At 37.5% G+C, this 12,128-nt stretch overlaps 1 protein-coding gene across 1 annotated transcript; it reads left to right on the top strand.

Annotated features, from left to right (window-relative positions):
* The first annotated feature begins 5,519 nt into the window (after nucleotides 1-5,519).
* Nucleotides 5,520-8,749, top strand: LOC586345 (60S acidic ribosomal protein P2). The gene is made up of 3 exons (XM_786131.5): nucleotides 5,520-5,621; nucleotides 7,264-7,436; nucleotides 8,424-8,749. The coding sequence occupies exons 2-3, from the start codon at nucleotides 7,265-7,267 to the stop codon at nucleotides 8,585-8,587; spliced, it is 336 nt and encodes a 111-aa protein (XP_791224.1). The 5' UTR covers nucleotides 5,520-5,621; nucleotide 7,264; the 3' UTR covers nucleotides 8,588-8,749.
* Nucleotides 8,750-12,128: the final 3,379 nt, after the last annotated feature.

Below are 12,128 nucleotides of genomic sequence, written 5' to 3'. Positions count from 1 at the left end.
GAGGAGAGGGAGGATGAGGAGGAAGAGGAGGGGGGAAATAGGTGTTAGTGTTACAATAGAAAAGACTGCTCAGTGCAAACAACTCACGTAAATATTTGAGATTGAGTCAGCTCAGCTCTCTTTGGCTTGGTAAATTCCCGGGGGGGGGGGGGGATGGGGAGGTGGCAGATGACAAGAAAAGGCCAAGCTTGATCAGCTTATCGAAAATGATGATCTTGCTTGCGTTTGCTGTTGATGGCCGGTCCCCACGCCAAGACGGTCGGCAGCCTACGGTTTGGTTCAGCCGACACACGGGCACGCATCGGGTCTCCAGCTTGCTCCTTGCAAGGCAAGGATGCCTGCAGCTTGACCCTCCACCAGCATCGGCGTTGTCGTCAGTGAAAACGCGATAAAACGAGATGGGTTTGGGCTTATATTTCTTTGTAAAGAATGAAAAGATGCAATCACTTAAGAATTTGACCGGCAGATAATAATGGAGAAGTTTGCAGTAGAATCTCTAGAATATTTAAGGGATTAAGGAGGTGAGAAACAACGTCTTCGATCAAAGGAGTTCTTACTTTTGGTTGTTATCGTGTTTCGTACTAGTCTTAATTCGAGCCGTTATTGATATCGTTCAGGAAGCTAACTCTGAAGTGCGCTCGCAATCACAGCTTTCTGATTTTTTTTTGTGGGGGTGGGGGGAAGGGGGTATGGGCAGGCGCGTACGCAGGGGGGGGGGGGTGTTTGGGGGGTTAAACCCCCCCCCTTTTTGTGTATTTTTATGTGTGTGAACCCCCCTAAAAAATCCCGAAACCCCCCCCCCCCCCCCCCCCCCCCCCTTTGGATTTTTTTTTTATTTTTTATTTTTTAATTATTTAAAAAAAAAAAAAAAAAAAAAAAAAAAAAAAAAAAATCACCCCCATGGCTGACCTAAGAAAGGTGACCTTACCCCCCCCCCCAACGGAGCAAAATGTCAAATTTTCAAATTCGAGACCAAAAATAAAAAAAGGGTCCGCTTGTTTTTTTTAAAACTTTTTCATTCCTAATTTAAGATCCATTAAGTATAACCCTCAAGTCCCATTCAGGTTTGGATCTGATCAGACCTCGGATGCATACAGTCAAAATCGATCGTGAAAAGTCCATTTCCTGTATCCGTAAAAATATATGATAACAATATATGCCTGATAATGATATTCTGGGTTTAAATATCACTTTCATCGAAGATGTCGCTATAAGCGCTTTACAGATTGGATTAAAGCAGAAGCTTCATTTCGTGAGGGGGGGGGGTGGGGGTAAGGTCAGTTTTTGGGTCATCCATTACCACTATTTGTATTTGTTTTAGTAATAAAAAAAAGGGGGGTCCTCCAAAACTTTGACAGAAAAAAAGGTTAAAGGGGGGAGGGGTTCAACCCCCCCCCTGCGTACGCGCCTGGTTGTTCTGAGTACTCTGCATCATACAGAGGGCTGATTTTACTCAATATTACACAATGATGTTTTTTATGATGAAAATTTGAGAAAGAAATATTTAAAGGTTTTTTTTTATTGTTGTTCTTTTCCCTATATAGTTTGGATGAACCGGACCGTAAACGCTCGGTCCCATTTTACCCCATCTAAATTTTGTGTACGTTAGGAACGTGAGATTGAATAGGCCTAATCCTGTCCAGTAGACATAATCAATTCTATTTTAAAAAGTGTTATAAACTTATAAGGCGATTCTTTTTTACAGGTTGTTTATCACTTAATCTGTATTGCTTTTTACTTCGCCGTATATAATATATAGATTTTCGGGTTAGAATATAATCTGATTCCAAGCATTACATGTTCTCTCTGTCTGTTTTGTTTTGTTATGTTTTTCCAATCTTCACATTTCCCCCGGTCCCCAACAGAAAAAATACTTCTGCGTGCCCATGCCTTAAGCCGTAATGCATAGCCGTACAGAGGATTTTTTTAATTTTGGGGACCGGGGTAAAATGCAATGAATTATTTATTGCATTTTCTTTGTTTGTTTTTTATTTGTGTGAACTGCCCCCCCCCCCCCACCCTAACCCCCTTTGCGTACAGTCATGGTTCGGTGACAAAGCAATGGCCTAGTAACTGTGAGGCCCCAGGATCAAAACCGTGTCGATGTGCTATATTGAGTGCCTTTTTGTGGGCAATTAATCCTCATTACTGTCATTTATGACTTAAGGGCGTACTGGTCCCCTAGTTGATAAGCATAGCAGCATACACATGCTTTAGCAGTTACGTAAAACAAACACTGACAAATCGTTATTCAATAAAATCTGAGAATGTATTCTATTATTTAGATCTATTAGGAATAAATCATTGTCACTTTAATTCCATAAATTGGGGTAAACAAAAAACATTCCAACTTTATGAGCAACAGTGTATATTCTCTAAAAAGAATTGTATGCGAGACAAAATAAAGTTAGACTTTGTTTTATTACTTTTGTTTTTGATTAGTGATAAATAACACTTATTTGGCAGCAGAAGTGAACCAATTGGATGGGCCTATAATAATTGCGATTCTCCTTCATAGGGACTTCTGTTGTGACCAGCTGTCGACAATTATGAAACCTAAAGTGGATAATAATTGAATAGCAACGAATTGCAAATAAAGCTTTTTGTTGAGGTTACATCATCATCGTCATCATCATCATCATCGTAAAAAATGAACAGAAAGCAAAAATCGGACGATATAAACGGAGGCATTCTGTTCATTCTTGCAATATTTTTTTTAAATAAAAAAGTAAGGCCTACTCTTGATACTGATGCAATTAGATGAAAAGCCTAATGTCTGTATTCGTTATAGTACCTATCAACTGTTTAAATAAATGTTCGCCGCGCAATAATATTGCAGAATAAATATACAAAAAGTAGGTCTAAATTAAACTGATCTGGTGGTATATAGGCCTATTCATTAAACTCGATAAAAATAATTGTGATCATATGCAGATTGAAAGTGGCAGAAGCACGATTTTTAGAAAGAAGAAGAAAAAGAAGAGCACTGTTCAGTGTCTATAAACGATGGGAATTAATGACTCTTTTGCCTCAAATTCCACTGCTTTATAATAATCAAGAGACCTGTAAATATAAAAAGCCGCTACTATTTTAAGGTTTGTCCCGACTTCAGATAGCCTAGCTATTTTGTTGGAAAATATGTTAAATAATGTGGGCCTTTCAGAGATGGGAACAGGCGCGTACGCAGGGGGGGGGGGTCGAACCCCCTCAATTTGTTTAAATGTGTGTGGAGGAAAACCCCCCCCCCCCCTCAAAACAAATTTATTTAAAAAAAAATTAAAAAAAACTGACCTAAAAAGTGATCTCCCCCCCCCCCCCCCCCTCCTAACAATACCGATCTGCCAAATTTTCAAATTTCAGGGACAAAAAAAAAATTTAGCGACGTCATTCAATTTTTTTCCCTCCCTTTTTCGTAGATCGAGAGATCAGTGATATAAATGCCCCACTATTGTAAAAGATCTTGATCAATAGAGGGCAGCAAACAAGCTCATATTTTCTTGATGACCCATGCATGCCGTGTGACTTTGTGTGGGCAAAAGTCGTACCTGAGTCGTCAAATAACTCGTCCATAAATATTCGATCAAGTGAAACTCGGACTCCTTTGAGTTATGTCAGGGGCTCTCGAGTCATTCTTTTATACTTTGTCATTATTTTTTTTTTAAAGACGTCGGATCTGTAATTTCTAGCACACGTGCAAAGTTGAGGGCAAGCCTGGCTGCGGTTGTGGAGGGTTGGGGTTTACTGTTAATGAAGTAAATGGGAGATTGACTAGGGCAATGCCAGAATAGGCCTACTGAGGACACGGGCGCGGGCACACAAAAGGAGTCTAAAATATATTTCTGACAAGCAGGAATAATAAAAAAAAAAAAAAATGAAGAAGAAAACAATAATCATAAAGCATTTTTTATGAAGCAATAATTATGTGCATAAAAATATATCTACTCAGAAAATGAGGGGGGGGGGGCTGCATTTTTCTGGGGGGGGGGGAGGGGGTGGTAAATTTGTCGGCAAATTGAGTCCAACGCTGTGGACCCCTGAAAATGGTACTAATAACGTACCGTGTGATGGTTTCCTGTTCCCAAATAAAAATTAATAATAGCAATATCATATTCCATACTTCATTAATTATGCAATTTAATTATGATCTACATTCACTGATATTCCATATGACGCAAATAGCCGTGCTTGTCAAAATTTTGCAGCCTTTTCTCTCTAGACGGTATTAAGGGCGTTCTCAACACAAGCGTTATGATCTGCATTATTTTATGTTGAAATCACATATATAATTTATATATACATTGTGTTTCACATCAGAAGAAAGTAAATGTTAATCCCAAAGTAGACTATATTTTCAAGTCTGGGTGTCCTAAAAAAAAAAGTAATCCGGGATACTAAGAAATAGATTGGCAGGATATCCATGTAGGCATTTCAGGAAACTCCCAAAGAGTAAAAATGCTTTAAGTTACTTTCATAATTAAATATAATATGATTTATCGGGCTACAGCACTTTTCGATAATACCTCCGCCAGTTGTAGGCCCGGCATCAAAAAGAAAGAAATATAGGGATGAACAAAAGGTTTAGATTTTCAGAAGTGGGTAAAAAAAAAAAAGGCAGAGTGGTGCTAAATAATATGATGGGGGTGGTCAGGGGTCCTTATAGGGGGACGGGTTGGGTAGATGTCCCTCGGAGTTGAGGCCATTTTGGTGGTCGAAGGATATAAGAACTCATTGTATGATGGATTATTATGTTTTCCTTCATTTTATGTTATATGATTGTTCCATTCCTTGATTAATATCAGTGTCCCTTCGGTTCCATTCATCTTCAAATGCATGGATTCGAGTTATTTGTTTCTGTATTAAATTGCTTAATGCGATATAAATAAGCTCTATTAAGAACAAAACAATATATACGAAGGGGTTTCTTTTGGGGGGAGGGGGAAGGGGTTTTAGGCCGGGAGGAGAGGGTGTTTTTTTTTTATAGGGGGAGGGGACTTTGAGAGGGAAAGGGAGTTGAGGTATTTTATGTTTTATTGTTTCCATTCTGACGGTCATTATTTGTCATATTATTCGAAACGTATGAGCTTGATTTTGTATTATCTATAACAAAATGTAATTTTGTTTTTTTCTGAATTTGTTGAATGGAATCACAATAAATAATATTCAAAACAAAAATATAAAACCAGTAAAAATAAATACTTTGGTTTCAACCTATGGCATATATTTGTTAGCTGGCTGGCGAGCTCACCGATTGCGATCAACTGAGCGCAACAATATATGTGATTTAATGAGCAAAATTTGATTAGACTCTTTTTTTATATATCTCATGGTTGAAAAGTTATTGGTGAGCTGGTGTAAATTAATATTCCCCTTGCCCCCTTCAAATAGTGTGCAGAAGTTAGGAGATTGATTAGTGAAAAGTTAAAAGTATGAACATTGCAACAAGTCCCCGCCCCCATTCCTGACAATCTCTATATGCGTAGTATGGTACCGAAATCCAAACCGTACCGACGTATCTCGCATTCATGCGAGTTCAATTTTGGACGACGTTGAACAGCCTCTTTCAACTAAGGTTATCAATTGGGCCTTGGCGTGCACATCGTTTCGTGTCGAAAAGACTTAAAGTAAGACGCCCAAACTATTATGAAATATAAATGACGCTTATTTGATAAACTTAATAACTTTAGGTGCTCAATTTTGAAAATAAGAATAGTATTTAATGAATATTAAGGAGGAAATTTAACTATGAAAAAATGGTATCGTGTCTGTGACTGAGTGCAGTGAGTCGAGACATGGCGAGAGTCGCCGACAACTGTGAATGCCATGTGTACGTGTGTAGTGTGAATGGAAACGTGTTGTGTGCATGATGTGGTGCGTGGCTGTGGATTGCTTGCTCGAAGTGGTGTAACACATGTGCTACTCTTGTTGGTCCTTCATACAGGCTACAATCAGTAAATTGATTTGATATTGCCTGGAGATAAGATATCATTAATTTTCGAGATAGTATCTGAATGTGAAGGCAGTTAAAATGACCTCGATTGATTATTTTGAACCCAACCTTCCATCAATTTTGATTTGATCATGACATATTTGGTGTATGAAACTCCTTTTCCTCTCAAAACGTCCTAATTTTTCCCGGATGAAACACAAGGCAGTGAGAGGTTCTTTGTGTCACAAGTTTGAATTGATATTAATGTGACAATTCTTATCTTAAATCTTAATTTATTTTTTGTCTGCTTTTGGTATTGTACAATCTCGTTGGGGGATTTTTTTGACAAATTTGTATAAAAATTTATAAAACAGTCACAGCATTAACTGGAGGGAAAAATGTGGGCTTAACTTAAGAATTAGGATTAGGTTTAGTTTTACTTAAAAAGTCTTGAAATTCAGCTTCATTGGTGAAGTATTTGGTACCCTACGAGCGTTTGGTCAATTTTAGTGGTGGGGTATTCTAAAGTTGTTCCGAAATGTGCCCTAGATGTTGACTTGTTAAATGTTTTTCTAAATGTCAAACATGTTTTACTTTACTCATGTCAAGAAATCCTCACTCCACATTTCATGATGATGTAATATTTGAACACCATCTTTCGACTGACACTCTGTGATTAGTCTTCTCAAATATCTGAGAATGTGGCGTGGAGCATTTATACCAACAACATTTCACAAATATTAAAAAAGTTATCAGGATTTTGATGATAGAAATAATCACGATTCAAACAAATTAAAATTGTTCAGACTACCGGTAGACCTAGTACAAACAGATGATATCTGCTGTAAAACTTTGGTAGAGATTGTGTCATACAGTGTATCTGATTAATTGGCACATAATGTAAAGAAATGGAGCTGAGCTTGTCATGCCAATCTCCAGGCCAGGAATAATTTGTGGTGCCATGTGTTGTATGCAGATGTGTTTGGTGTGCTTTTACTGTCAGTGAATGTGATTTTCTGTTTGTTTAATATATCTGGTCCTAGTTATGTTAACAGCTAAGCTCATTTTTAATTTACCCCATTTAAAACCAGAACTTGATAAGCTATAAGATCACCTGCCATTTTGAATTTTTTGAAGATCCATAATTGCACTTTTTAAAATCAAGTCTTAACCCTCCCTCAATCGATAATGATCTTGAATATGATGGGAGGATACACACAAAGTTACTTTGTGAAAGTCAAATCTATGAAAAAAAGTTTATAAATTGAAAAGTATTAAAGAAGGTCTTGAAAAATGAACCTTATTCAATAACGGATTTGCTTTTTCTTTGTGTGCAGAATGCGTTACGTGGCCGCATACCTCCTACTCGCCCTTGGCGGCAAACCCAATGCTTCAGCTGCTGATGTGAAGAAAGTTCTCCAGAGTGTCGGAGTCGAGATCGACGATGAGAAGCTCGGTATCGTCATCAAGGAGCTGGAAGGCAAGAAAGTGAAGGATCTGATCGAAGAGGGTGAGTAATCAGGGATCCTTCCACACACCTCTCTTTTGAGTTGATGCGTTTCACTTTGGAAGTGACGACAGGTCTTTTTACAAGAGCAAAAGTTGTTTTTGTAGATCAAATATTATTTGTTCACCTTATCGATTGGAAAGGTTTGATTGCCAAATGTTAATGTAGCTCAATTAGTGTTCATTTATCCTGATAACGGAGAAAGTATACATATTGGTCAGAGTTATATGGGAACTTTGCTTCATACTAGCCACATTTTATGATGATGCAAACTTAACCATCTTTCGGCTGATTGTCAGTGATGAGCTATTTTGTCTCTGAAAATGTGGACTGAAGTTATATTAAAAAGTTAGGTCATATACTCTGGACAAAGTACAAAAGCAAACATTTACTTTATACATACTCTAAAAAATACAAAAAAATCTGGTGAGAGATTGATTCTTGCGCTATTATTCTCGTTTTGAGTCTCGCAGACTCGAGTGCTCATATTCTTGTACGATGATGTGCTCTAAATAAGGTAGTTAATCAGAGGTCTAAGTTTTCCTTTGTTAAACTTGATCTTAGGCCCAGAGTTTAACTGAAGTAACAGAACTCTAATCAAATAGTTTCTGAATCAAATGACAGCTACAAAAAAAGAGTTAATACTTTTTTGTCTCCAGTAGTCTTTGTGTGAATAGATGTACTACGTCAGTATGTCAGGCCTGATACAAACCAGATTTTGTTTTCCTTCCCAATTTTATCCTGATTTCCCCCTTATTTTCTCTATTCTTCCCTACTTTGCCCTATTTTTTCCCCAAGTTTTTCCCAATTTTCTTACTGGAAAGGGGGGAATGTTGTTGGATGCCATTTCCCCCCGCGAATCCTCTTTTTTTTTTTTACTCAAGGGGGGCATGGTTGAGGGCAAAACAAAAAACATATTTTTTTTTAGTGCTCACTATCACCCCTGGTATGTTGTATGTTATTTTGTTTCAATCTAATCTCCAAACCCAGGCAAATCCAAGCTGGCATCGATGCCTGCCGGAGGCGGAGGAGCCGCTCCTGCTGCCGGTGGTGGTGCTGCTGCCGGTGGAGCCGCAGAGGAGAAGGTGGAAGCAAAGAAGGAGGAGAGCGAGGAGGAATCTGATGACGACATGGGCTTTGGTCTCTTCGATTAGAATGCCGCTTGATTCGAAACTATGGCAAGAAACGCTGACAAAAGGAGAAAATGTTGCAACATTGTGGACTTCCATCTTGTATTTTGTATAGCTATTGGAGCATTTGATATCCCTCAAATTCTGTAATATATTATAATAAATACACTACAGTTGTAACATCAATTACTGATTGGTCCTTGTATCCTTTTCTTGATAAAGTGTAATTACTGTGTGATTATTGTATTTCATTGAAAGGATGGTGCAAAATACTTTGCTAATCATTTTAGAGCAACCAAAATTTGCCAGACTAAAAAGTCAATTGTGAATGGCGAAACATTAAAATGTAAATGACCCACAAATATGTTGGTAGGTCTGGCTGAGACTGACTATCCATCACAAAAAAAAAAAGATGAAAAGTCTCTCTGGGAATGAGATTTGTTAGATCTGTATGCACAAGCCTTTTGTTACAAAGGTATGGAATTTAGGGTTCCATACTTGGGAGTTTAGGCACCTGTAGTTGATGTACATGTTCTATTTTGTTTATGTGCATGAGAGAACTACTGAAGTTTGTGAATGGTATGTTAATGAGAATGATGCGAGATGGAACGAGAGAAAAAAGAGCAAGCTGGAATATTACTGTAAGTGTGTGTGAAGAAGGGAGAGAGATGGGGAGGAAGAAAGGAATGAGAGACTGACAGTTGAAGGGGGAGGGACAGAATGATGGGAAGCAACGATATAATGTACCGGTATATGTAAAGAATGGAAGGGACAAAACAAGACAACGGCTGCCTTCAAAGTTAAAGCCATGATGCTTACTCAATCTTTGCAAAGTGAAGAAAGAAGCAGGCCTGATAATGACCTGATTTAAATCGGTTTCCCAGTTATTTTTTTCTTCCTGATTAAAAAAAAAAAAAAAATCTGATTTATCCCAATTTTTTCTCCAATTTTCTTACTTAAAGGGGGAATGTTGTTAGATGCCATTCCCCCCCCCCGCATCCTTTTTGTTCTATTTTTTTTTACTTGAGGGGGAGGGTGATTGAGGCACAGTGCCCCCCTTTCTTTATAATTGGTGCCTGTTTCACATTCTTGTAAGAGCCCCTTTTAATCTCTGGTGAGCGATCGTTTTCAGGTACAATAAGTGCCCCTTCACCTCTGATAATTGCTCCTATTTACTAATTGTCCCTTTTACTTGGGACAATTGGTCTTATTCCTTTGTCAGAAGTGCCCCTACCCTTCTAATTATAAGTGCTTATTTTTCCTTCTGATAAGTGCCCCTGTCAAAATCTGATAGGTGCCCCTCTTCCTTCACAAAGGACCCCTTTCTTTGCAATAAGTACCCCTTTTCCATTCTCAAAACTCCAAAGTGCCCTTTTTTAAATCTCTGGTGAGTGCCCTTCTTCAAATCTGAGATGTGCTGTTTTTCATTGACAAGGGTCTCTTTTCCCTTGTAATAAGTGCCCCTACCCCTTCTGACAAGTGCTCCTATTCGTCTCTGATGAGTGCCCCTTTCTACCTCTGATATGTGCCTTTTTTCTCCTAATGAATGCCCTTTTCCCTACACATAAGTGTCCCTTTTCCTTTAAAATGAGAGCCCCTTACCTTCCACAAATGCACATTTTCCTTTATCATCAATTTCCCTTTTCCATTCACATAAGTGCCTTAAAAAATATCTAGTAATTAAGTGCCCCTTTGCAGGTGCGGGAAATGCCCTCTTCATCTCTGATAATTGCCCTTTTTACTTTCGACACATGCTCCTTTTCTTTTCTAATAAGTGTCCTTTACCCTTCTGATAAGTGCCCCCTTTCCAATTCTCCGTATCATATGCCCCTTAAAGGTATAGTTGAGTTCTGTTGCAAAGGGTGCTACACAAGATATTTTTGTGTGTGAGATAATGAAAAACTGAGTGTCAAATTTAAAAGAACATAAAATTTAAATGACAAAATCATCTTTGTTTGATCAAAATCGATTCAGAGATGGCTGAAATATTCATGAATATAACGATTTCTAATAATTTTGTGTACCACCACAAATATTAGATAATTTGAAAGAGCTGTTGAAAAAACGAAATAGCGCCTTTTACGTCTAATTTCAGCCAATGCCGATGTTAGCTTTTTTGTTGGCATTTTCGTGTTCGCTATATTATGCACAACCAGCCGGCCCATGTATTGTTATTTTTATTAAATAATTAATTAATGGTCACCGTATTTTTTTGAAAGTGGAGCTGAATTGCTATACTAATCGTGATGGCTAAATTTCACACATTTTGGGGTCTAAAATTACCATCATAGCAATTTTAGGTTCTAAAAGGGCACTAGAAATGTCATAGATAAGAATAAGAGCAATAACCATCACTTTGAAGGCATTGCGGTCTGAAAACAGAACTCAACTATTCCTTTAAGAGCAATTTTTCTTTAATTTCCCCCAAAGCTTGCACGCTACGCTCTCTCCCAATTATAGTTGATATAATTATGTTACATGTTGAAGGTATTTTCAGTATTTCATGATATGCTTGTGCTTATAACCCCATGAGGATGTGTTTTCCTATTTATTATAATTAACTGTAACCTAACAGATCTTAAAAAGAATATTCAGAGTTTTCAGACCATCACACCCAACTGCAAAAGTATTTACATTTTTGAGATGTTTTAAATGGCCTAAAGAATAATAAAACATTGAAATCATCTCTGATAATATATTAATCACAATTCAGGGGTATATTGTATACAAATGTTTAAATATTGTATATTTACCGCTTTGAGGTTTCTCTTTAAAATGCCCCCTTTTCTCTCCAGAAAGAACCCTTTTTTGTTGGTGGTACCCCTTCCACTTTGAAAGGGGCTATACTGACATATCTTGTGAGCCCCCCTCCCACATGATTTGCCCTTCACTAAAAAAATTTCAAACATTTAAATTTTCCAACAAGAAAATTTTCAATCATACATTCAGATATGATCATTGAAAATGTTTTTATACAACCCCTGTATGTAACTAGTCTACTCCGTCATCAATCACTAAGGAAACAACAGTTTATGAAATTTTCTGTATAGAGCAAATCAGAGAGGAGCAAAATACGCTAGAGTCACAATCACAACTTTCTTACTTTAATCAGATTTTGCTCAAACTTACACTGAGTGTCTCTCATATTTCTATTAAAACTAATGTAATATCAGGGTGGAGTTCCTCTTTAAAAAAGATAATCATGTTTCTGAGGTTAGGGACAATAAGTATAGGTTCCCCGGCTACCTTACAAATCAACTCTTGAACTTCAAAGAAAATAATAAAGACACAACTTTTGGAAAGACATTAAAACACTAGTTTATTAGATGAAGCACAAGCAAACCATGTAACAAGTACATGTTTATCCACAAAAGAAACTACCTGGTGCCTTGGAGCATTACAATAGCACATTCTCAATCAACTGGCCAAACATCACACTTGACTAAGTACATGATATTGCTTTACCGTACAAGTTCATCCTCGCAATTTTATTTCTCATTAAGTTACTACTGCATATTTGACATTTTAAAATACCTTGAGTACAGTTGATAAAATTTCACAATTG

The sequence above is a fragment of the Strongylocentrotus purpuratus genome, unplaced genomic scaffold, assembly GCF_000002235.5.
Source record: "Strongylocentrotus purpuratus isolate Spur 01 unplaced genomic scaffold, Spur_5.0 spur5_scaffold_2, whole genome shotgun sequence".
NCBI lineage: Eukaryota > Metazoa > Echinodermata > Echinoidea > Camarodonta > Strongylocentrotidae > Strongylocentrotus > Strongylocentrotus purpuratus.
This window is presented reverse-complemented; position numbering and strand designations above follow the sequence as displayed.

What these genes read in the sequence shown, in the direction of transcription:
- LOC586345 (XM_786131.5), top strand. Translation starts at nt 7,265, where the DNA reads ATGCGTTACGTGGCCGCATACCTCCTACTCGCCCTTGGCGGCAAACCC. An exon ending in GAAGGATCTGATCGAAGAGG is followed by an intron (nt 7,437 to 8,423) that starts GTGAGTAATCAG and finishes CTCCAAACCCAG; the next exon opens with GCAAATCCAAGCTGGCATCG.